The sequence below is a fragment of the Squalius cephalus genome (assembly GCF_949319135.1).
Source record: "Squalius cephalus genome assembly, chromosome: 6".
NCBI classification, from domain to species: Eukaryota; Metazoa; Chordata; class Actinopteri; order Cypriniformes; family Leuciscidae; genus Squalius; species Squalius cephalus.
In genome coordinates, this window is record NC_137127.1 from 36,593,480 (window position 1) to 36,615,575 (window position 22,096).

At 39.3% G+C, this 22,096-nt stretch overlaps 1 protein-coding gene across 1 annotated transcript in view; it reads right to left on the minus strand.

The window, feature by feature from the left end:
• Positions 1-16,800, minus strand: part of syt9a (synaptotagmin IXa) — a 111,310-nt gene extending 94,510 nt beyond the window's left edge. The window contains exons 1-2 of the mRNA XM_079874229.1: positions 16,312-16,800; positions 5,935-6,379 (exon numbers count right to left, since the gene is read on the minus strand). Coding sequence (XP_079730355.1) covers positions 5,935-6,379; positions 16,312-16,459 — 593 coding nt within the window. The 5' untranslated portion in view covers positions 16,460-16,800. The remainder of the gene's footprint in view (positions 1-5,934; positions 6,380-16,311) is intronic.
• Between the last annotated feature and the right edge of the window lie 5,296 nt (positions 16,801-22,096).

Sequence of the window (22,096 nt, forward strand, 5' to 3'; positions counted from 1 at the left end):
TGCATCGCGATAGACCGCTCCACTGGGGGGATTCCCTTGTACCCGTGCGCCGCTCCGCCATCGAGAGTGGTGAGGGAGGAGGGGCGAGGTTGTCTACGTCTGGTCGCCAGAGGGGCCAGCCAAGACTTCCTCAACTCCTCATGCACTTCCGGGAAGAATGGTACCGGAGCGGACTGTGGGGCAACAACACGGCCCGCTCCGAGAGACCAATCATCCAGCCGCGAAGGTTCGGGACCCGGTGGAGGGTTCCACGCGAGCCCGACATTCGCGGCCGCCCGTTCGAGCATAGCGGCCATTTCCGGATCCGGCTCAGCCAGAGCTACCACACCCGAAGGGGGTAGTCCCGCTGAGTCATCACCGGAAGATGACCGCTCTCCCTCCGATGCCACGATCGACATCTGGTCCTCAGGCGGCTCAGTCTCGAACGCAGCATTGCCAGAGTCATGTTCCCGCAATGAGAACATGACTCATTCACAAACGCTGCCTCAGCGTGCTTTAAGCCCATACACGAGAGGCAGTGTTTATGACCATCTTCCTGAGGAAGAAGTCGACCGCATCCAGAAACGCACGGGTGAAACGACATCCTGAAAAGGACGCGAAACGCCCGTGATGCTCTTTTAGAAAGAGAAAATACTCTCTGTTCACGTGCCGAAGCACCGAGGGACCACCGCGGCAGACATAACGGGGAAACTGCAAGCCCGTGTGCTGCACTCACCCACTACCAGCCACTACCAGCTCTTTTTTTTTTCTTTTTTTTTTAAAGAGCAAACAAAAAACTCAGCAGCAGCAGGAAGCGATGGTCGCTGAAGCGCCGTCACACCAGCACCAGAGAGGATCTTCTTCCCAAAAGACGACTCGTAGTTAATAAACTCTTCTTCAGGCAAAAGAACAGCAGCCCACACAGAGACACACTGGATGGCTCCGAAGCAAAAAGCACTGATGCAATGTTTACTTCCGCCTTTTATACCCGCGCTGGTAGGCGGGTCGCGGAATGCAAATCTTGCATGCCAATGTCCATTAGCTTGTTTTAATTCTCTCGAAGGCAATTGGCTCCCTAGCGTGATCCTAATTCGTCAGTGAACTCCCCCGATGACACGTTGGAGTTCCCAGGACGAAAGGGAACTCTGTCTGTTTTTTAGACAATAACGAGTGAAAATAGTTAGGTTAGATACATTTGAGTAGGCCTGTTTTGTTAAAAATCGATAGCTGTAAAGCTTCGGTGCAGAAGGAAGCCTGTGAGCCACGAAGGTAAATTTGCGTGCAGATTAGGCTAATTTCCGCCTATTAGACAGCCTAGTCACCTCATCGTTTTTTTGTTCTGCTTCACTTATAGCTCTTAAACCTTTAAAATGGAGTTTAGGAAGATGTATGTAACCACAGTCGTTAGATTTGAATAGCTCTTAAAGCCTTATCTCTTGTCAAAAGGCTCAACGCGACCGCAGACTTTGATGCTGGCAGCAGCGACGTCTGTGTCCGTACCATTCTTATCAATGACAGCGTAAACTCGTATCTCCCTGCTCCCAAGTCATAAATCTTGTATCTCCGATTAAACATGATTTTGGGGAAATGTTGTGTTAATGTTGGTACACAACAGTATATGATAGCAATATAAAGTATAATACCAACTTTAACGATACAATGTTTAATAACTCAAAAAATATGCCGTTTTTTTAATTTCCTGAAAAATAATGGTTTTGGAGATACGAAGATTCCGCCCGACAGCGACGATAAGTAAACTGGAGAAGTTTCACAGTGATATCTTCTAATTAAAAAAATTTCCCTATTCACCTGTAGTGTCTCGCCTTAAGAAACCTGACTTTGTCGGTACCCCTTATGTCAGCCCCGCACGACCCAGAGACCACACAGCAACCTTCATTGCTCGAAGCGCGAGGTCTGTAGCGTTACAAAGTTCTACCAGAAAGACTCGGGAGAGTTATTTCAACAAATAGTACATTTATTGACAGCTCAGCAAGCTGATAATATACAAGTCATTTGGCGTAGGCCCCGTCCGTAGTGCATAATCCGAGGGTATCGGATCTGCAATTCCTGCCTGAAGATGAAGGCAGGGGCGCAGCCGACACCCCCAGGAGTTATGGACAGGACCATCCTGGTGGTGGTGGGGAGGATGGGGGTAATCGTCGCTTCAGTATCTGCGAACTCAAACATGTGTAAGTACCGAGCTTTTATACAGTGAGCATAAGAATATAATTAGATAGAATAGGCAAAAGGTGACGTAGTAATTGAGTCTTCCCGGCAGAACTTATGCTAAAGCTTTCATTTCTTGTAGAACTTCTGGATCATGACCACCCTCGTGCAGGTGCCTTTCAGTGCCTTGGCCTGATGGAGTTGCAACAATGCTATAGTGTGTATGGCAAAGGCGGCTTCCCCACAGGCCTGATAAGCCTCGCTGGTTAGACCAGACGAGTGCTCACAGGCCCGAGAAGGGAGACATGGATTCCCCGCGAGGTGGAGATAGGGCATAGCAACAGCCCATTCCACAGGGGAAATCGACGTGTCAAGGGTGATGAGGGGGGAAGAACTACTAGGTTTCAGCAGTAAAAGTTGCCGTCCGTGACTTAGTGAGCTCTTCAAGCACCTCTGGAAAGAAAGGCACCGGGGCGAGAACCAGCGCTACCCGTCTCGAGAAACCAAACCTCTAGCCTCGATGGATTCCACATGAGCCCAATCCTCTCGGCGGCCCATGAAAGCATAGCTGTCATTTCTGGGTCTAACTCGGACAATGCTATGGTTCCCGAAGGAGGCAGCACAGCCGAAACGTCATTCCCAAAAAAAGTTTGGCTCACCCTCCGATGTAGCGATTGACATTCAGTCGTTGGGGGGAGCCCCAAAGGGACTGGTACACACCTTTGAGATGGTCCAGCCCGTTCCAGAGGGAGCTCCACTGGCTGTGGAGCGCACAAGGGTTGAGGGTTCCTAGGGTGTTGGTTCCCTGAAGGATGCGCGTTCACCGTGATCTTCAAATCACCCGCGCTACTGCGCGAAGTAACCCACTGAAAAGGATTAGGTTGATGCAGAGGCACAGGGACCCCACATCTTTCGAGGTATTGGAGTCTCGACAGCAACTTCAAGATGGTCATTTTCCCGCAGTGGGTTCATGACTCATCCACGAACGGCACATCAGCATGCTTGATGCCCAGACACACGAGACAGCGAACGTTCCCATCTGCCGGTGCCAGGTAACGACTGCATCCAGAAACACACGGGTTGAATGTCATGTGGGCTCTTTTAGCGAATTCACTCTCTTACAGTGCTGAAGCACACAGAGGAACAGCCGCAGCAACACAGATATAGTGCAGCCTGTCGTGTGCTTTCAGCTCTTTGAAAGCACCCTCTTACCCTCTTGTCAGAACAGCTTATGTAGCACTCTTACACAGCGCACCTGACCAGCTGTGAGAACAGCCTTGTTGCTCAGTTAAACTGGCAGAAAGAACAATGAGGAAAACTGGCTCTGTTACAGCACCGTAACACCAACACCTAACAGGAGAGAGCTTCTTCCAGATGAGATGCTTCTTCAGAGATGACTTCTTGTCCTAGAAACACCGCTTTGTAGAGAGCAGAAGACATCAACCGCTCGGCTCCGAAGCAAAAAGCTCAGAAATGCGTTGCTTCTCATTATATACGCACGCCGCGATGTAGCGAAACTGATGCAATTAGCGCATGCCAATGTGCATTGGCTCATTTTAGTTACACTCGAAGCAGATTGACCTCTCTAGCAAGATTCCTGTAACAGTTTCACAATGTGCCTAGGAACACCTTTACACATGGCAATATTCCCTTTATTGCATAACCTCATTAGGTATGTTTACATGCATTAATTTCCGTCAATCAGAATGAATCCCTTTCAATTTCAGATTCTGAAAGTTCTTTTTGAACCCTAAACTTATATGTAATGTCACTGGAGCTACTGGGAGTATAATTGTCATTTTTGCCTTGATGACATACCTAAAAGGCAAGTTGACAAATACATCAGAGCAGCTTTTTTAGCAAATACAGACATCCCAAGTCCCCGGAAGTTCCGGTAGTCTCCCGCATATTGATAGCGGCTCCCTGATGCCCGCAAATTAGTTAAAATCTCCCGGAATCTAGAGCGAGAAAGCAAGAGCGCGCATGCGAGACAGAGACTATGTTCCAAACCGTGTAGTGCGCGCACGGCAGAGAGGGAGAGGGAGCGAGAGACCTTGCGTGTGTGTGCTAGCGTACGTGTGTGCCTCATGAAGCGCATGTAAGATAGAGAGCATCCTGATTGGCCTGTTTCGGTAAATCAACCAATCAATTGTCAGTGTGGTTGTCAACCAATCAATTAATCAGTTCATTGTAACTAGAAACAGGAGCGCCATGGCAGAGGGAGAGTGCCCCAAAAATGAAATGATTCAGTATACCTCCCTGAAATGACTTTTTGCAGGTTGGGATGTCTGCAAATATAATAAATAAATAAATATAATAAATACATATTCAGTCCACTGAGCAGTTTGTAAGATGTAAATAAATGTATGCACGTTCATAAGAATAGTCACGCATCATGACCAGGGTTTGAAATTAACACCCGCCAACCCACCAAATGCAAGTAAAAATCAACTGTGGCGGGTAACGCTGGGAAATCACTAGCCATTTTGGTCTGTTACTGTTTATTCACTTTGCTGGGGAAGTTCGTGTAAGGCAAATCTGTGCATATTTAGCACAAATACTCAACTCGTGAGTCATCATGATATATTAAATACAACGTATTGCGCAGAATCTGCGCATATCTGGCTTACCTGAACATGCACGTCATTACGCAACAAATAACGGTGCGCTTGTTCATTTTCATTGAAGCAATAGCGAAGATTAAAAAGGATTTGGTCGAAGAACAGAACAGAATGGAGAAAAACAGTAAAGACATTGTTATTTTCCACAAAAAAAAAAAAAAAAAAGGTATGTTCTTTGTACTGTATTGATCTGTCCATCTAAAACACATTTTTGGTGATGAGGATGTAAGAGGAAGGGAGGAGATGGCTGGATGACAGGATTTAGTTTGAATAAGAAATGAATGTATGAAATCCAAATTTTATTTTATATATATGAAGAGTTCAGATGCAAAAGCCTCTAAGTGCCATCTGAAATTTTCTTCTAGAATGATCATTTTTATCAAGCTTGTATATTTAAGTTCAGTAATTTCACTTAAATGGCAATGAAAATGACCTATTAATTGTCATTTAAGTGAAATTACTGAACTTAAATAAACGAGCTTGATATAAATGATCATTCTAGAAGAAAATTTCAGATGGCACTTAGAGGCTTTTGCATCTGAACTCTTCATATATATATATATATATATACACACACAAACTGTGACATAGTTAATCTGGTTTATTTCTTTTTTGCTTTTTTGGCTTGTAGAAGTTCTGAATGGCCGATATCTTAAAAATGTAGTAGCCAAATTGGCCGGTGACAGTACGCCGGTGAGTGAAAAAGTTCATTTCAAACCCTGATCATGACACTGTGCAAGTGAACAATGTTTTTTTTTAATTTAAACTAAGAGGATAGTCATATTCAAGCATTTAGATGCTTAGTTTTTTTGATTGATTTGATTATTTCAAATCTACATCAAACCTTCTACAATTTATTCAGTTACAAAATCTCAACAAAAGCAGTATGATTGATTCAAGAGACTTGATACTTCCTTATATAGGAATGCTCTTGTCATTTTATGCTGTAATTTTAAAATGTGCAAGAAAACACTGCAAGCTAATGGGCCTGCCTTAAAATTGTCCGATTTTAAAGTGAAAACTGCATCTTTATGAGGTCAGTGTCCTAATTGTAGAGACACTTAGTGATAAACACTGATTAGAGACCAAATTGACCTCTCAGCCAGTTCTATTGTTGAGAGACTTATGTTTTTACCAGAATCCATTAAATTATAGAAGGTTGAATTACCTGACACAGGTCGAGGAGGGATCCGTGATTTGCCTCTGCATGCGTGTGTTGCCATGGACACCATTTTCTTGAGTCTTAGATTCCACCTCCAGTGGAATATCAGGTGAAGTGTGGCTTATTTTGAGGGCTGCCTCAGGCACTGGCACTGCAGGAGGAGATCCTGGAACCGCCGGAGAGACTGGAGTGGGCGGCACTGTTGTCTCTTTTACCACTGAACATCGGGCATTATTCCGGCGATCGAGGGTGGCGTCCACCTCTGGACGCTGGGGTTGAAGGGGTGGAGGAGGAGGATAAGGAGGGTCTGGATGTCCCTCCTTGGTGCTTGGAGAGAGGCCTCGCTCGCGCCATGGAATCCAGCACAATTTCCATGAAACAAAGAGAGAGACGCCAAACAGGGCCAAGCCACAAGCGGTCACCACCAATGACAGCAGGCTAATGGATATGTCTACGAAGAAAGAATTGAGTGCATACAAAAAGAGGGTTAGACAGAAATATAGGCCACATACATCTGTTAATTTTACACAAATGCTTTCTGGAACATGATGTATGGGATACTTAGACTTCAGGGCTGGTGGGAGCACAAGTTGTTCAGGTCCAAATAAGACTGCTTTAATAACTAGTATTTCAGTTCTGTTACATGCAGTTCAGATTTAATACAAATTTGTTTGTCACTACCAACATTTTTCAAGAATTAATTTGGTTGTAGAATGCAATTGTCACTGTTATAAGAAAGTCTATGTGTACACAAAGGAATGGACATAATTTTCTGCATTGTCTAAGTGGCAAGTGAAATTCCATAATAAGTGCAACAATGCCATTTAATAGAAATCAAATTATATAATACATATCACGCTTGGTGCAGTTCAATATTCAATAAATGAAACTGTAAATATTATCACAAAGCATTTTCACACTATTGGTTTTGCATTTTTAATCTATATGAATCTCTGTGAATTCTTTGAACGACTCATAGAGTCAACAGGCTTCAATGGGAGTCTATAGCAGATAGGCTACCAGTAACACTGATTTCAATAGATCAGAGATTATGGTTCATTGGAAATGTGCTTTAAACACATAGGTAGAGCTTAGGAGAAACATTGAATTCTTAAAAAACAATCTTAGGATCATATATTTTGCAAATGCTGACAGAAATTGCAAATATTAAATGAAGTATATCATCAAAAAAAACAGCAAATTGGCTCCATTCGTTCACAGCCATTCAGTCTGAAGATGTTTGTGCAGAAGCTCAAAATTCAAAGAATAATTTAATGGACTTCAAGTTAGAGGCTACATGTCTCCAGTCATTTACTACCTTTTCCTCAAACCTCTCATATAGACACTACAGTATAATATTCTTTAAAACAACTGCTTTAAAGCACCTGCTTTACTTTGATATGTAATGTCTTTCAATATGTAGTTTCCTTGTTCCGATTTTCAAAAAAAAAAAAAAAAAAAAAACCTCCCTAGCTTCCTACATCAAACTAACCATATTCAGCACACTGTATTCCCGAGACACCTAACTGAATGCCTATTCTAAGCCACTGCCATTTAAAACATTGGATATTGTCACTGTGATGATTAGCCTTAACCACCAGTGACTCTAATGCAATCCATGAACTTTAATTAAAATCAGGAACTTCAGTTAATTAGCAGTAAAAAAGGGAACACTCACACAGTTCATTCAAAGCATATGACATGTTTAATTAGGATGGACACAACTGGTTTAATGAACTCCACAGTGGTGCAGCCAAAGGTTGGACAGTTTGGACAGGATCACCAATTGGACAGTCAAGCCCCCTTAATAATTGTCTTGAGGAAGTTCAGGGGTGTATAAATCCCCAAATATTGTTCTCTAGGCCACAACACCCTGACACAATCTGAAAAAAAGACTTTATAATTTTATTGAAAGTAGACAAAAGAGTAATTACACAGCAAAAAAAAAAAAAAAAAAAAAAAAAGTGTAATTGTCATAAGTCAAAATGCACATTAGAGTATATGGCAGGGGGGAAAGCACCCAGACATGGGAACAAGGACATGTAAAGCAGACTGCTTTTGGTCATTATCCAGAAATATTTGACTGATCAATGTCATGACTGACCAATCATAATTAAGTATTCCAGAGATATGATTAATATATTACCAATATACTGTACTGTATGTTTCCAGCTGCAGGCCTCACAGTGCTTCTAGACATTTTCCCAGCTTTCACCCCATTAGCTACGGCCCTGACAGAACCCTTTAACAAATGCTCCAAGTCCCACAATATCCCTACAATATTTTTTGAGGTGTGATACATACAGGTGTGTGTATATGTATATATATATATATATATATATATATATATATATATATATATATATATATATATATATATATATATATATATATATATATATATCACACAAACACTCACACAGTACTGTGCAAACATCTTAGGCACTTTCAAAATGCACACACAAAATAGTTTTAAAGGGGACCTATTATGCAAAATTCACTTTTGCATGCTGTTTGGACATAAATGTGTGTTGGCAGTGTGTGTACACAACCACCCAATAGTGATAAAAATCCACTCACTCCTTTTTTATTAATCCCCATAAATCATAAGCAGTGTCTACCAACGACCTGTTTTCAGAATGCAGCTTTACGCCGCCTTCGCACTGGCAGTTGAAATCAGCTCCGATACGGCTTCGAAACGACCGGAAGTCATTCATTTCCTATGGAGATTCGCAGACCGCATGCGAATGGGTCCGAACCAGGTCCGAACGAGTGCGGTGCAAAAAAAATCGTGTCAGTTGGTCATCCGGATGCGTTAAATTTTTTTAAACTCTTGCGAAAGGCTACGGGCGGTTCCTATCCGACAATTCCAGCGGAAGTTAGCATTGCTATGGTACTGATAAACAAACCTGAATTCTTAACTTTTAATAAAATAAATAATGATTTTATAACGATGTCATTTTTTTATTTTCATGATTTTCTAACGTTATTAGGGCAGTTAATACAATTAAAAGCCCTATATACCACTATATCACATTTAGCCGACCTGACATGTCAACGTCCTGGGCAACTTTCCTCCATGCAGCAGCCTTCCGATTAATGTCTCTATAACCCTCATCAGAGAGATCATACAGAATTGTACATTCTGACACTGACAAAATCAACCGTTCCAATCTCTCCCATTTTTGTTCTACTCGCTTCAGCGGTGTAGTACGACGTCCGCTGGGGGCGTATTGCGTATTATGGAGCTGATTTCAACTGCCAGTGTGAAGGCGGTATTAGTGACGTCACTAAAGCCACAGGCCCCGCCCATGAGTGTTGACAGACACTGCTGTTTTAACATAGACCCACCCTGATCGAGTTCACAGCGAGTTCACACATCCGCCATTGCTGCACTGACGAGAATGTCTCCCAAGCGTTGTAGGTGTTGTGTGGCTGGATGTATTAATCCACATAGCTCTCTCTATTTACTCCCGAAATCTGAGGCAGCCGCTGAAGATGAGGTGGAATTTTTTTTTTTTTTTAAATGCTCCCTCAACTCTACCGAAATTTGTTTATGTACTTACGTACTTCGTTTACTCAGCTCTTACGGTGATTTTCTGGAGTAAAACTGACGCTTCATCTTTTGTGTGATGTACAATAAAATGTATTAAACTCAGTATATTTTTGATCATCATTCGGACCTGGTCCGAAACAGCAGACTTGTAGGCTATTAATAGTGGATACATACAAGCAGATGACAAATACGTTATAACCGTAATTAAACTAAACTATACCTGTTCCATCTCCATACAGCACTCTGACTCTGTAGGCATTACTGTCCGACTCCAGGTCGAAATGAACACCGTTACTGAGAGTTTCTGATATTATCATCATTCCGTGAGATGAAATTGTCCTGGGATTGAGCGCTAGCTCATGAATAGGGGTGTAAGAAAAAATCGATACACTTGAGTATCGCGATATTTTATTTTGCAATACTGTATCGATTTTCAAAAACGCAATATCGATTTTTTTTTAATTTTTTTTTTTTACGTCCAAAAATATTCATGGTAAGACCGTAAGACAGTGGTTCACGTTTATGCTGTTTAAATCCCTACCACTAGATAGCTATGCTGAGACGCACCACTAGTGTCCTCGCCAGGCTCGCCTATAACGGTGCGTGTCCACTGGACATTTTAGGATTGACAGCGGACCGGAGAAAGCGTTGAGAGCGACCGAGAGCGTCAAAAAGTTGGGCAGTTCCTTTATACAAATATCAAGCGAAAAACGCAGTCGCCAGCCAATTGCTGTGAGGTTCGGGATGTGACGTCTGTCTTGAGAGTTTAAACATATGCAAATTGTGCCGGAGTTTATGCTGGATTTAGTGCGTAAATCATTTTGTTTACAAATTAGACGTTGTGCAGTTGTTATATATGTTGAATATTTCATTTTGGATGTGTTTATTGTGATTATATTGGCTGGTTTTATAAAAGTTTATACAGTTGAAAGGATATCTTTGCTTGGTGCATTTGGAAACAAAGCTTGTCTATTTCTAAATGTAATCGCGTGCATCGTTCACACCAAACGCGAAGAGAGCATCTGGCGCGAGTGATTTCAATGTTAAGTCAATGCAAAGACGCGTTTACGCGCCTCTGGAGGTCCTGCGGCTCGAGGCGTTTAGGGCGGCGCGGTTCGCCTCATTCGCGCGTCCAGTTCTTTTAAAATCTTTTATCACATAAAACTTGTTTTTAATATATGACACATTCATTTTGTTCACTTTCATTCATTTTCGTCCAGTTCACGTTGTTGTTTTGTATTGTGACAGGGGCTATGTACCTATTTTCTTTTATTATGGCCTACTTGAGCATACAAATTTGCTCACTAAGAACCTGTGAACCACAATCCCAAACTGGCAGTTTGATTTTCTGTGTACTGAATTGTTTACCTAAAGTAAACTTCTTTGACTTTTATGCACATCATGTCTTTTTTAAAATATTTTTAATATATTTTACTTTAAAAAAATCCCAATATATCGCCTTATGCACAGTATCGAAATATATTGCAATATATTGAATCGTGACCCATGTATCGTGATACGTATCGTATCGCCAGATTCTTGCCAATACACAGCCCTACTCATGAAGCTCCGCTCCCTGTGCCGTGCAGCAGCAGCTTATTTGCATTTAAAGGGCACACACTAAAACAGCGCTTTTTTCAGAGCACCAAAAGTGACAATTTAAACAAGCTGTAAAAAATGATCTGTTGGGTATTTTGAGCTAAAACTTCACATACACACTCTGGGGACACCAGAGTCTTATTTTACATCTTGTGAAAAGGGGCATAATAGGTCCCCTTTAAGCCAATTGTTTATATATTTTGCTGTAGTGTGTCAGTAGGACATATCAGTTTACATTTACAAACATTGCTTTTGCCAGCCTTTAATTGTAATAATCCAGTGAGATTTTTGTATGCACAAGCAGTCTGACAACAGCCAGTATGCTCCACACGGAGATCTCATCTCACCATCGAGTCTGTCTGTGATTACATTAAGATTTATATTAACATATTGTTTATAATGGATTGATTGAGGAATACTAAGAAACCCACTGCTGCCGTGAGTCTCCTTCTCTGAAATGATGCTCTGGCTGGAAAACGGATACTCCACATAATGTATTTTTACTGGTGGCATACAATAATAGTCTTTAATGGGTCTCTTGCTACTTGTTCCACATTTATTAGTGGTTTGACCGTCAGGTACATGAGGAACCTGGGAAATCTGATCATGGGTTCCAAATGTTGAAGAAAATGGGGCATATACCATGCTGTCTGTCTAATTCCATTAAAAAGCTGGCTGGTTGTTAAATATCCACCATAAATATCTTATATCGAATACTGAGTATTTAAGATAATCATACTTAAAACCCTTGGTATTCTGAGGCAGCCAATATCTGCGATGAACTGTTGATCAAAATACCTGGGTGTAACTTTCTTAAACCTATTCTGGAATGATTGTGGAGAAAAGGACATTATCTAATGAAATTACAAATCATGAACAAAAACAGTATTATTAAAATGCTTTTATGACATTGTACCATGGATTTATATAGAAAATAAAATGTACTTTTAAATAGCAAGCTATATTTGCTACAGTTCAAAATGCACAACCAGGGCAGTCTTAATATTTCGAAGAAACAGATTATCCAGTTAAAAAGCAATGTTGAACATGTTGAAAGAAGAAAACATTAATTACCAGTAATTTATTTCTTAGTGTCATAGTATGATATTGTCTCGTTATGTTCCTTTTTAGTTCTGACTCTAATTTGTTTTCATTCATCACGTGTTTCTTTTTCTTTTGTTTTCCCACCACTATATAATTCACCGTGGACATAATCATCACAGCTGTTCGTCTTTTAGTTAATCGTCTCTGTGTATTTAAGTTCCTGCCTCTGTTATGGTATTTGTCGATTGTTGTCTGTGCATTGGCACACTGTCATGCATGTTTGTCTGTTATTCTTTCTTTATCATCGTCTTTGTCTTCCTTGGATCAGCGCATTACAGATATATTTTATGTGTATTTTAAGGTTAAATGTGTCAAACGTTGTGCCCAAAATATAATCTTAAATAAAATAGAGGTTTAATAAATTATCAAGAAAACATGTATTATCAGTTATGCGTGTCAGCAATCCAGTAGCACTGGGCATGTCTTGTCATCTGTGCTATTTATATCACCAAATTACATATTTATTGAAGGAAAAATGGTTCACAATTTAGAATAATAGAGTCATTAATAGATAACTAGAAAGTAATGCCGGACAAATGAGTAGTACTACATTAACCCTTCAGCTATTACTACTAACTCTTATGGAAAAAAGAATTATAAAGATTTACCAATTAATTATCAATTACAACATTAGCATGTGACTGAAATGTGAGCAATGGCCATGTTCAGAGTAAAAAAGACAATTGATCATGGCCCAGACACGTTAATGTTGTGAATAGTAATTAATTGGTAATTCGTCATAATTGGTCATAGTTATTAATATACTAGTTGTTAATGAATATGATCTCATTCAGAAATTCTCTCAAATAGTAATTATTACCTAATACAGAACTGTCTCGGTCCTAAATTTGCTATTACTAACCGATTAGTAGATTTCTATATAATAGTAGTAGGAAGTGTAAATGTAGTACTACTCATTTGCATAGTTACACCTATTAATGATTAACCATTATTTTAAAGTGACATACAAATATTGCTATTTTACTCTTGTTTGTTTTAGTTTTTATTATTATTATTATTTTATATATATTGCAACCTAAATAATAGCATTACAAACATTTACATGTAAAACATGTATTATTATTTACAGCTCTATGAGACCTCATTAGTTACAGTAGGTTGTGACTAACTAATACTTAGAACCCATGGAATAATAATAATAATAATAATAATAAAGAACCTGTATACATTTTGAAACTATTTTAGCTCAATTAAAATGTTGCATTATGGAACCATGGCATTTGTATGGCAACTAGATAGAACTACACCTGGACCTTAATGCTTTTTTGTTTTTCCCCCTTCCTCTTCTTTTATATCGCAGCAGAAACACCAGCTGCCAAACTCTATTTTATTTGAGCTGTCCCTGTTGAGTCCTCTAAAGCAGCCTAACTCATTTCAGTCAACTGAATGTGTCAGTTACACTTCAAAGTGAAAGCTCCACAATGGCTCATATCTAGTAACCCATAGAAACATTCCAACACACAAAGAGCTTCAAAGAGCTCTATAGCTGATATTCCAACTGCACTGCAGCTGCCTGTACGAAAGCATTTGTGTTATTATTATTTTATTTTTTTGCGAACACAGAAAATTTTGAAGTGAGGTTTTAAATACTAATAATGCAGCAAACATATCTATACATTTTAAAAATGCTGTTTGCAGTTACGTAACACATGTAACATTATACTTATGGAAAAATGCAGGTTTTCTTTGTATTCACCTTCACAAGCAGGAATATTACACATGATCCTAAACCCCTAAAAAAGTGCAATATCAACATTTAAAAGTACTAGGCAGTCAATCACCCTTCCTATCTTGTTACATGCCAAAGCGGTTATGCTAGATCATCTGACCCCATTCCACAGCTTTCTGCAAAGTGGGATTGAGAAGATGAAATGGGATTTCCAATAAGAGGTTAATAAAGCGATGGAACTCCAGCCTGTGGTTTTTCATGCTGCAGCCCTTTCTCTGAACCAAAAACCGAGCTGAAGAATACCAAATGTTAGTTATGCCTATAGCATTTTTATAAGAAGTGGGGGGAAAGAACTCTAAACATACTGAATCATTGCAAAATCACAAAAACATTGCACTTGCTATTTAATATGGCCCCTTGTGTAATCAATTCTCTTCAAAAAAAAAAAAAAAAATCTATATCCTCCAGATGAAATAACAATGTTAACATGGCATTCAAAGAAAGGCGACCATTCCAGCACAGTGAGATGCTAGATAATTATTGTTTTGCCTCTTTCTTTTCACTCTGGCTTCATGCTGCTGATTATTTAATTATAGTTTACACAGCCACTTGGTCTAAATGTCCTGAACTCCCATGGAGAAAAAAAACCTTTATGCTGCAAGACTGGTCAAATGGATATCCAAGCTATTGAAGATTTTTGGTAAATAACTTAGCCCTCTACCACACATTTCATAGACTGTAAAACATATGGATGTTGTGTCCGTGACGTCACCCGTAGGTTTCTGAAGAGCATTTCTGAAGGCCAAAGTGGGCGGAGCCGGCCATCGCCATCTTGGCAGCACATCACCGCGTGTCACTCCCAGATAACCGAAAAATGGGCAAATAGATGGGATTAGGTGATGTGACAGCTAACAGACAGCAAACAAACGGCTAGTAGTGACAACAGCGGCAATCCACCTGACACTCAAGCCCCTAATTATGCAGAACTTTAAGACGTAATATAATTTAAACAGATGAGTTATAAAAAAAAAAAATCACCCCTCTCACAGGTGTCATGAAGGGCACAATTAACTATATAGACCAAAACCACTTTTTGTACCAGGCTGTAAACATTTTTTTTTTTTTTTGCTGTAAAGTTGGGCATACAGTATTAACATGGGGGGTCAATGGGATTGACTCTCTTTTGGAGCCTGTCTCTAGCGGCCAGTCGATGAATTGTAGTTTAAGTCACTTCCGTGTTGGATTCAAGAGAGAGACCGGAAGGTTGCCGCTTGGTTCATTTCCTTGCCACTCTTTGGAACATTCTCTTTTTTTTTTTTTTTTTTGGGGGGGGGGGGGGGGGGGGGGGGGCTTAGTTTAGCCAATACAAGTTTAGTCACATCCTGTGCTGTGCATTGTGTCTTAATCTTAGTTCATCTACACAATAAATTATGTGAAGTAACAGATGCCACATTTGAATCAAATGCAACAATTATCATCTTGGACAATGTGGCTTCAGCTATAATGTAGTAGGCTATCTAAAGAATAATAATAACAATAAAAATAAAATAAAAAACTGATGAAACGTGGTAAATGTTAAGAGAATGGATTTTAATAAGGACTAGATTGGTGTGAACCTCTGAAAGGTTCATCATGCTACCACCACATTTCCAATAATCTATCATAGCTAGGCTACAAGTTAAAGTGTGTATACTCTGCTGAGGTATTACTCAATTTCGGTTTTGGCATGTTTACTCATTTAGAATTATTATTATTATTATTATTATTATTATTATTATTATTATTACCGGTATTAAGTTATTTAGTTAATGATACCAAATGGACAACCCTGAAGGTTCCTGGATAAAGCTGAGCAAAGTGTTTCGATTAAAGACTCAATTGTAATTGTTCATGGATCAAACCTACAACCTTTTGGCACCCAGTGATTCATCCATGTCATAAGGAACGGGGGTTGGGGGGATTTGCTATGAATTCCTATAAAGATCAGGTAAGAATGAAATAGGGTCCTGCTGCATTAACTGCAAATAAATAAATACATAATATATATAAACGATTTATTTATTAGAACATTAATCGTAGGCTATTTAATTATCATTATAATTCGTTCCAAATCATGAGAGACATTCCATTAGCATTTCTTTAGAATTTCTGACAAAAGTATTTGATTCTATACACCAAACTCAACAGATACCGACACATAACGTCAAGTAAGATATAACATGAATGTGGTCGACATTCCTCAAGCGTGATCACGCTGGAGGTTGATTTGTAATAAATTGTTGAGCAACAAGTCAATACTGAATCAAATGAAAAAAAAAAAAAAAAAAAAATAGCCTGGATATGAAGTTGAGATGGTATGTTAGTGTATCAACCTTGTTCGTGATGCTGAGGGGGAAAAGCGCATGCAACCGTTTTGTACAGAAGTGTCGCCTACCTGAATCCGAATACCTCGGCCTGGCAAGGTCTCGAAAATAATAAATGAAATCCAAACAGTTTTCGTTCTGAACCTCCCCTTTAGAACAAAGATCCGATAAGAGTTCTAGTGCTTTTTGACAAATCTCGTCCTCTCTGTCGACAGGCATTTCCCACCAGCATCCTTCTGGATTGTGGAGCTTCTAAAGCGCAATCCCCTCACAGAGAAACATCATCTCACGGACGGCATCTCGCTCTCGCGGACAAACCGAGCTCTTTTTAACGTGGAAAGTGTTTTTTTTTTTATTATTATTATTATTATTATTATTCCCTTTCCCAGAATTCACTCGACACGGTGAAGTTCTTGCTTGACGTGAAGCCCAGTCGTGACGAAAATGGAGTCAGAAAACAAAAGCCACCGGTTGAATCTTCACACACACACGCGCGAACTGAAGTGTGAAGCTCAATGTCCACGCTCGCCGTGGTGCTGAAGACAGTGCGCATGCTCACAGCCTGATCGAAACGTAATGTGTTTCTTGGTCCTTTAAACAGTCGTTTTACAGCTGAAGCTAAGAATCAGTGTCTACCACAAAACCAGTAAGTACACTTTTCATACAGCAAAACCTTGGTTTTACAGGAGTAACACTAACTAGAGTAACTTTGTGATACTTGGTACGCAACTTGTCATGATGCGATTTTAGTTTGGAACATCTTAAAGCCAATGAAAAGCCTGGCATATGTTATATCTTCGTGGTGTTTTGCACAAATAGACTAAGAAACTGACCTGGTTGATTGCCTGATGGGAATTTGTTCAATATATTAGCTATGCCATACAGAGGTGGAACAAAGATCAATTACATGAATGTAAAGGATGAATATTGCAGATAACTGAAACAGATAATTAATGGTCAGTTAATCAGTGTTTGTTAGAACCTTATAAAGCAATGTAAGGTATTCTCTAATAAGGCAGAATATGAGCAGCAAAAATGATTAACCAACTTGTTAATCTCGGAAAGCTGTGCTTTAAATCTTGTTTAAATCTTTAAACACATATCAATTAGTATTTGTGTGTGTGTTTGTGTGTGTGTGTGTGTGTGTGTGTGTGTGTGTGTGTGTGTGTGTGTGTATTTTTATTTTATTTATTTGTTTAACCTTTTTTTTTTTTTATCTGCAGAATTTAATTTATCAAATAAATCCACACATGCGATTCTTAGCCTATATTATATTTGAGACATTATTAATACTGCACCATAGTCAAACTTCCTAATTTTTTCATCACACTTAGTCAACGATTTCCAAGAGACTGTCTCAGTGACAGCGGGGTATATGCCCAATGTGAACAGAAGTGTACAGACCTGGTCAAGCACCAATAATGAAGATGCATGCACCTTGTTGGAGAGCATTGCCTGATCATTCATCACATGCTCCTTCAGAGGAGAATGCACCATTTTTGATATTGAGGGCATCTTAGTAGACAAAGGTGAATAAAGTGCAAAATGTGGAATAAAAACCTATAAGGACAAACTAAATAGTGAATGTTGTGAAGCAGAAACCTAACATAAGTGACTGAAACTTTTTGACCTGGCATGTGCTGACATTATTCATAAGTCATTAGGTAACCTCTGTGGCGAGCCAGTTTAAAAGGGGCAAATACAAAACCACTTTACACTAAACTTCATTGAAACAGCAAAATCAAAACTTCACGCTTTTTCTGGTTTAAAACATTATTCTGGTGCTTTTTCATTATAGTGTCATTCTTACCCCAAGTTTAATCTTTAAAATTTTGAAATTATAACTTTTATTATGTTATTTACTTTTTTCAGTTTGTAACATGTCCACACTGTGGCGGCACTTGGTGTTTTAAGCCCCCAACGGCGCCTTCCAGGCAGCGAGGGGATGGGTAGGTTTAAGGTTGAGGGTAGGGTTAGCTGCCTCTAAGGAGCCATTGGGGGCCTAAAACACCATCGAGCCACTGTGGCAACAAAAATGAAACCATAAAAGTATCATAGCAGTGGTCCATATGACTCATGCACTACTGTATATTCAGAGTCGTAAGTTGTAATCCTAGGTCACATTATATTTTTTGTGAGGAATATATTTTAAGACTTTGTCATTCAGTGATGCTGCCTCATCCTTCGATCTCACGCTCATTTTAGAATTCATATTGTAACGCAGTTTGTTGTTGTGGGAAGAAGGAGGCAGGAACCGGCGAACATTCAAAGACTTTTAATAAAATAAATAAACAAATACAAAAACGAAGGTAAAGACGGCAGCCCCTCACGGTCGACTGCCGCCACACATAAAGAACATCAAATAAAATAGATACAATAGGTGCCTACGCATCTTCGGTGCTTGGCCCCTAATTAGAACACCAACAGATACAATAGGTGCCTCCGCTCCTTCGGTGCTTGGCCCCTAATCACATGAACCACAATTGGAACAAAGATGTATAACAACAATTAACCGAATAGAACACAGAGAATATATACTCAGAATCAACAAAGAATCTAAACGAGACACTGGTGACAATAAATATTTACTAAGGAAATGAACTAGAACATGGAGACTGCTAAGCAGAAAGGATAAAGACAAAGGACAAAAACACAATGGCCTAATTTACAAAATGAACGTGCAACAGAAAATTGGGAGTACAGTCATTTCCATACAAAACATGCCATTTATCAATATGTGAGCGGTAGCTGCGATCAAATCTCACGTCAGGTCTCAGCTTGTGTACACAAGTTTTGAGCTAGCATGAATTTACATGCAGCATAGTAAATCTGGTGGAGAACTGTAATCAGAGCATTTTGTTCATTTAGATTATTTTCTTGACCGACAAGCGAAGCTCATTAGTCATAATTAACCATTAAGATTAGAATGTCAAATTAAAATTAAATTACATTAGAATTAATGGGAGTTTGTGACCCATTAAAAATGGCACAATTGTTATTATTTTTTTGGTTTTTTTGTTTGTTTTTTTTTACTTAATTTGCGCAAATAGCAGCATAAACAACAAAACATGAGGATTCACACATTGTCACATCATGCACCTACAGCAGTTCTGTGAACCGAGAAAAACAGGAATTAAGTATATAAAAGGAGTAAAATAAATAGGACTACACAAAATATATTTTACTTAAGTAACAGATTAACAAAAGCGAAAAACTGCAACAAGTAGTATAAGCTATACTTGTTTTTGTGATACTCTAACACATTGTATTTGTTTTCTTTAGATCTTTATTTAATTAAATCCAACTGATCACGCAGGTGCCTCATGCGTGCTTGCATAACATATCAGTTCTAGGGTTTCTAACTTGACATTTTAGCCATTCATCATCAAACTAAAATGCAGTCAACCAAACATAAAGGTTACACTGCTCAATTTAAATGGCCCTCTGTAAAATCCACGCCCCCAGTTTCCAACCACATTTTTGCGCGTGTAAATAATGCTGTTTTACGTGGATATTGGAACACAAGTGAAGTACAAAGTCTTCTTTACATGATGAATAATAGTTTAACAGCAAATATAGATACATTTGGGTTATTGTTGAATGAGTTTCACTTTAACGTTCAGGGTTCACTCTAAGCATGGTGAGTCCGCTTTTAGCTATTATGCCAGCCGCAGCTGGAACCACCTTAAATAAATAATTAATTTTATTAATTTTATATAAAAAAAAATAAAAAATTTAAATTATAAATTTTTTAATAAAAAAATCTTAAAATTGAATATTAAAATGTTAAAGTATATAAATATAAGTAGTCCAAATACAAAACAACACATTTACATCATAAATTCACAATAAAACCTAAGCCACCTAACCCAACTAAAATAATTGAACACACAAAAAAAACACTACAGTACTAATAACAGCAAAGTCTGTGTTCTTGGTATGTGTCATTATTTAGTCCACTGGAGGCAAGTTGAAGTGAGAAGCCAAATGCAATTTATTAAAATACGTGATAAAACATAAAACAAAGGCATGAAACTGGAAACTCAAAAAAAGAACATCGACCAAGACACAGACTAATTACAAGACAAGGAACACCTGTGAACAATGATCAGACGATTAACCAATGACAGACACATGGCAGGATCACATGATAAACAGGGAATCATATGACAAGACAGAAACATGACAATGACAAGAACAAGAAGCAAAACCCAAAACGTGACATAATGCTGCAAACAGCTTTAAATTTCACCAATACTTTTCACATTTTTTTGCCTTCTCTGGCAAAATTCGACACCTCTCCTGACTTATTGCATGTCCTGCACAAGGTGAGCGTTGTTTTAGAACGCATCACCTTAAATGCTGTGACGCGAAACCCCTCGTGGAAGAAGAATGCCGTCATGTTTACAACTGTGACAACTGTTACAACTTATCAGGATCAACTGAATGCTGGATTTTAAAAGTAGGCCTATGTGAAGTTTGCGGCTCTATTGTTGCAGTAAACTTGCACAATGTTCTTGAATGATTAATTTAGATGTATAAGCCGGTCTGTTATTGTAGGGACGTCGACTTCACACTTTCACACTAAACATGACGCGGAACAAAACAAACTATGATTGGTTGCGTTACATATCAGTCAGTCTTTGACTGATATTGTTATTCTTAAATACATAAGTGAATGTGGTTTGTCATTTAAGAAACCTTTATAATGATCATTCATGTTAGTTGATCTATAACGCACAATGGGCGCCATGTTAGTAGGCTGAATCGATTGCTCCTTTCTGCCTTGCTGCTGGTCTGTCTGTAAGCTCCATAGAGTCTTCTGTTTTGAATCTCTATTTAATATCATTCCTTGTTGTTCTTACTTGCTAAATTTAAGTTACTCGTCAACATATTAGATATTGTCTAATATTGCCTATCACATTAATCTGACATCGCTAGCTTTTATCTATTATCGCTAGCACAACACGCTAGTATCTCGCTAGCCTGTTAACCTGCCATCCGTGCTTGCCGTCTTTTCTTTTGCGCGCGCCCGCGCCTTTTACAAATCAAACAACTGTGATGAGTAGGATCAGTCAACAAACATGGTGAGCAATGTCTTCTCCTGTTATTGTCACTTGCACTTCATGTCACATGTATAGTATAGCATTCTTTGTCAGCAATGAAGGATTTACATGTGGCTGACGGAGAAGATTTCAGAACTAGAGACACACATCCAAACTTTAATCGAGGATAGTAAGAATGCAAGGGCTTTAGATACTGATTTGGATGCGACTAGCTTAGTGAACACTGTACATTGTTCAGTTCCGGCTGTAGAGCCCGTGCAGCAGGGCAACTGGGTGACCGTGAGTCGCGGAACAAAACACCGCTCTTCCGTTCCGATTTCCATAACAAATAGATTCTCCCCACTCGGTGAAATCCTGTTGAATGTTCCCTAGTTATTGGTGATTATATTACACGGAATGTGAAAATAGAGACACTAGCCACCATAGTTACATGTTTGCCGGGAGCCAGAGCGCCTGACATCAAAGCAAATTTAAAAGAGCTGGCTAATGCTAATCGTAAATTCTCTAAGATTATTATTCACGTCGGCACTAATGATGTTCGACTTAGCCAGTCAGAGATCACCAAAATTAACGTTAAAGAGGTGTGTGAACTCGCAAGTACGATGTCAGGCACAGTAATTTGCTCTGGCCCCCTTCCTGTTCGCAGGAGTGATGAGATACTTAGTAGACTGTGCTCACTCAGTGGCTGGCTGTCTAAGTGGTGTCCACAAATAGTATAGAATCCATAGACAATTGGGAAAAGTTTTTGGGGCAGACCTGACCTGTTGAAAAGAGATGGTATTCAGCCCTC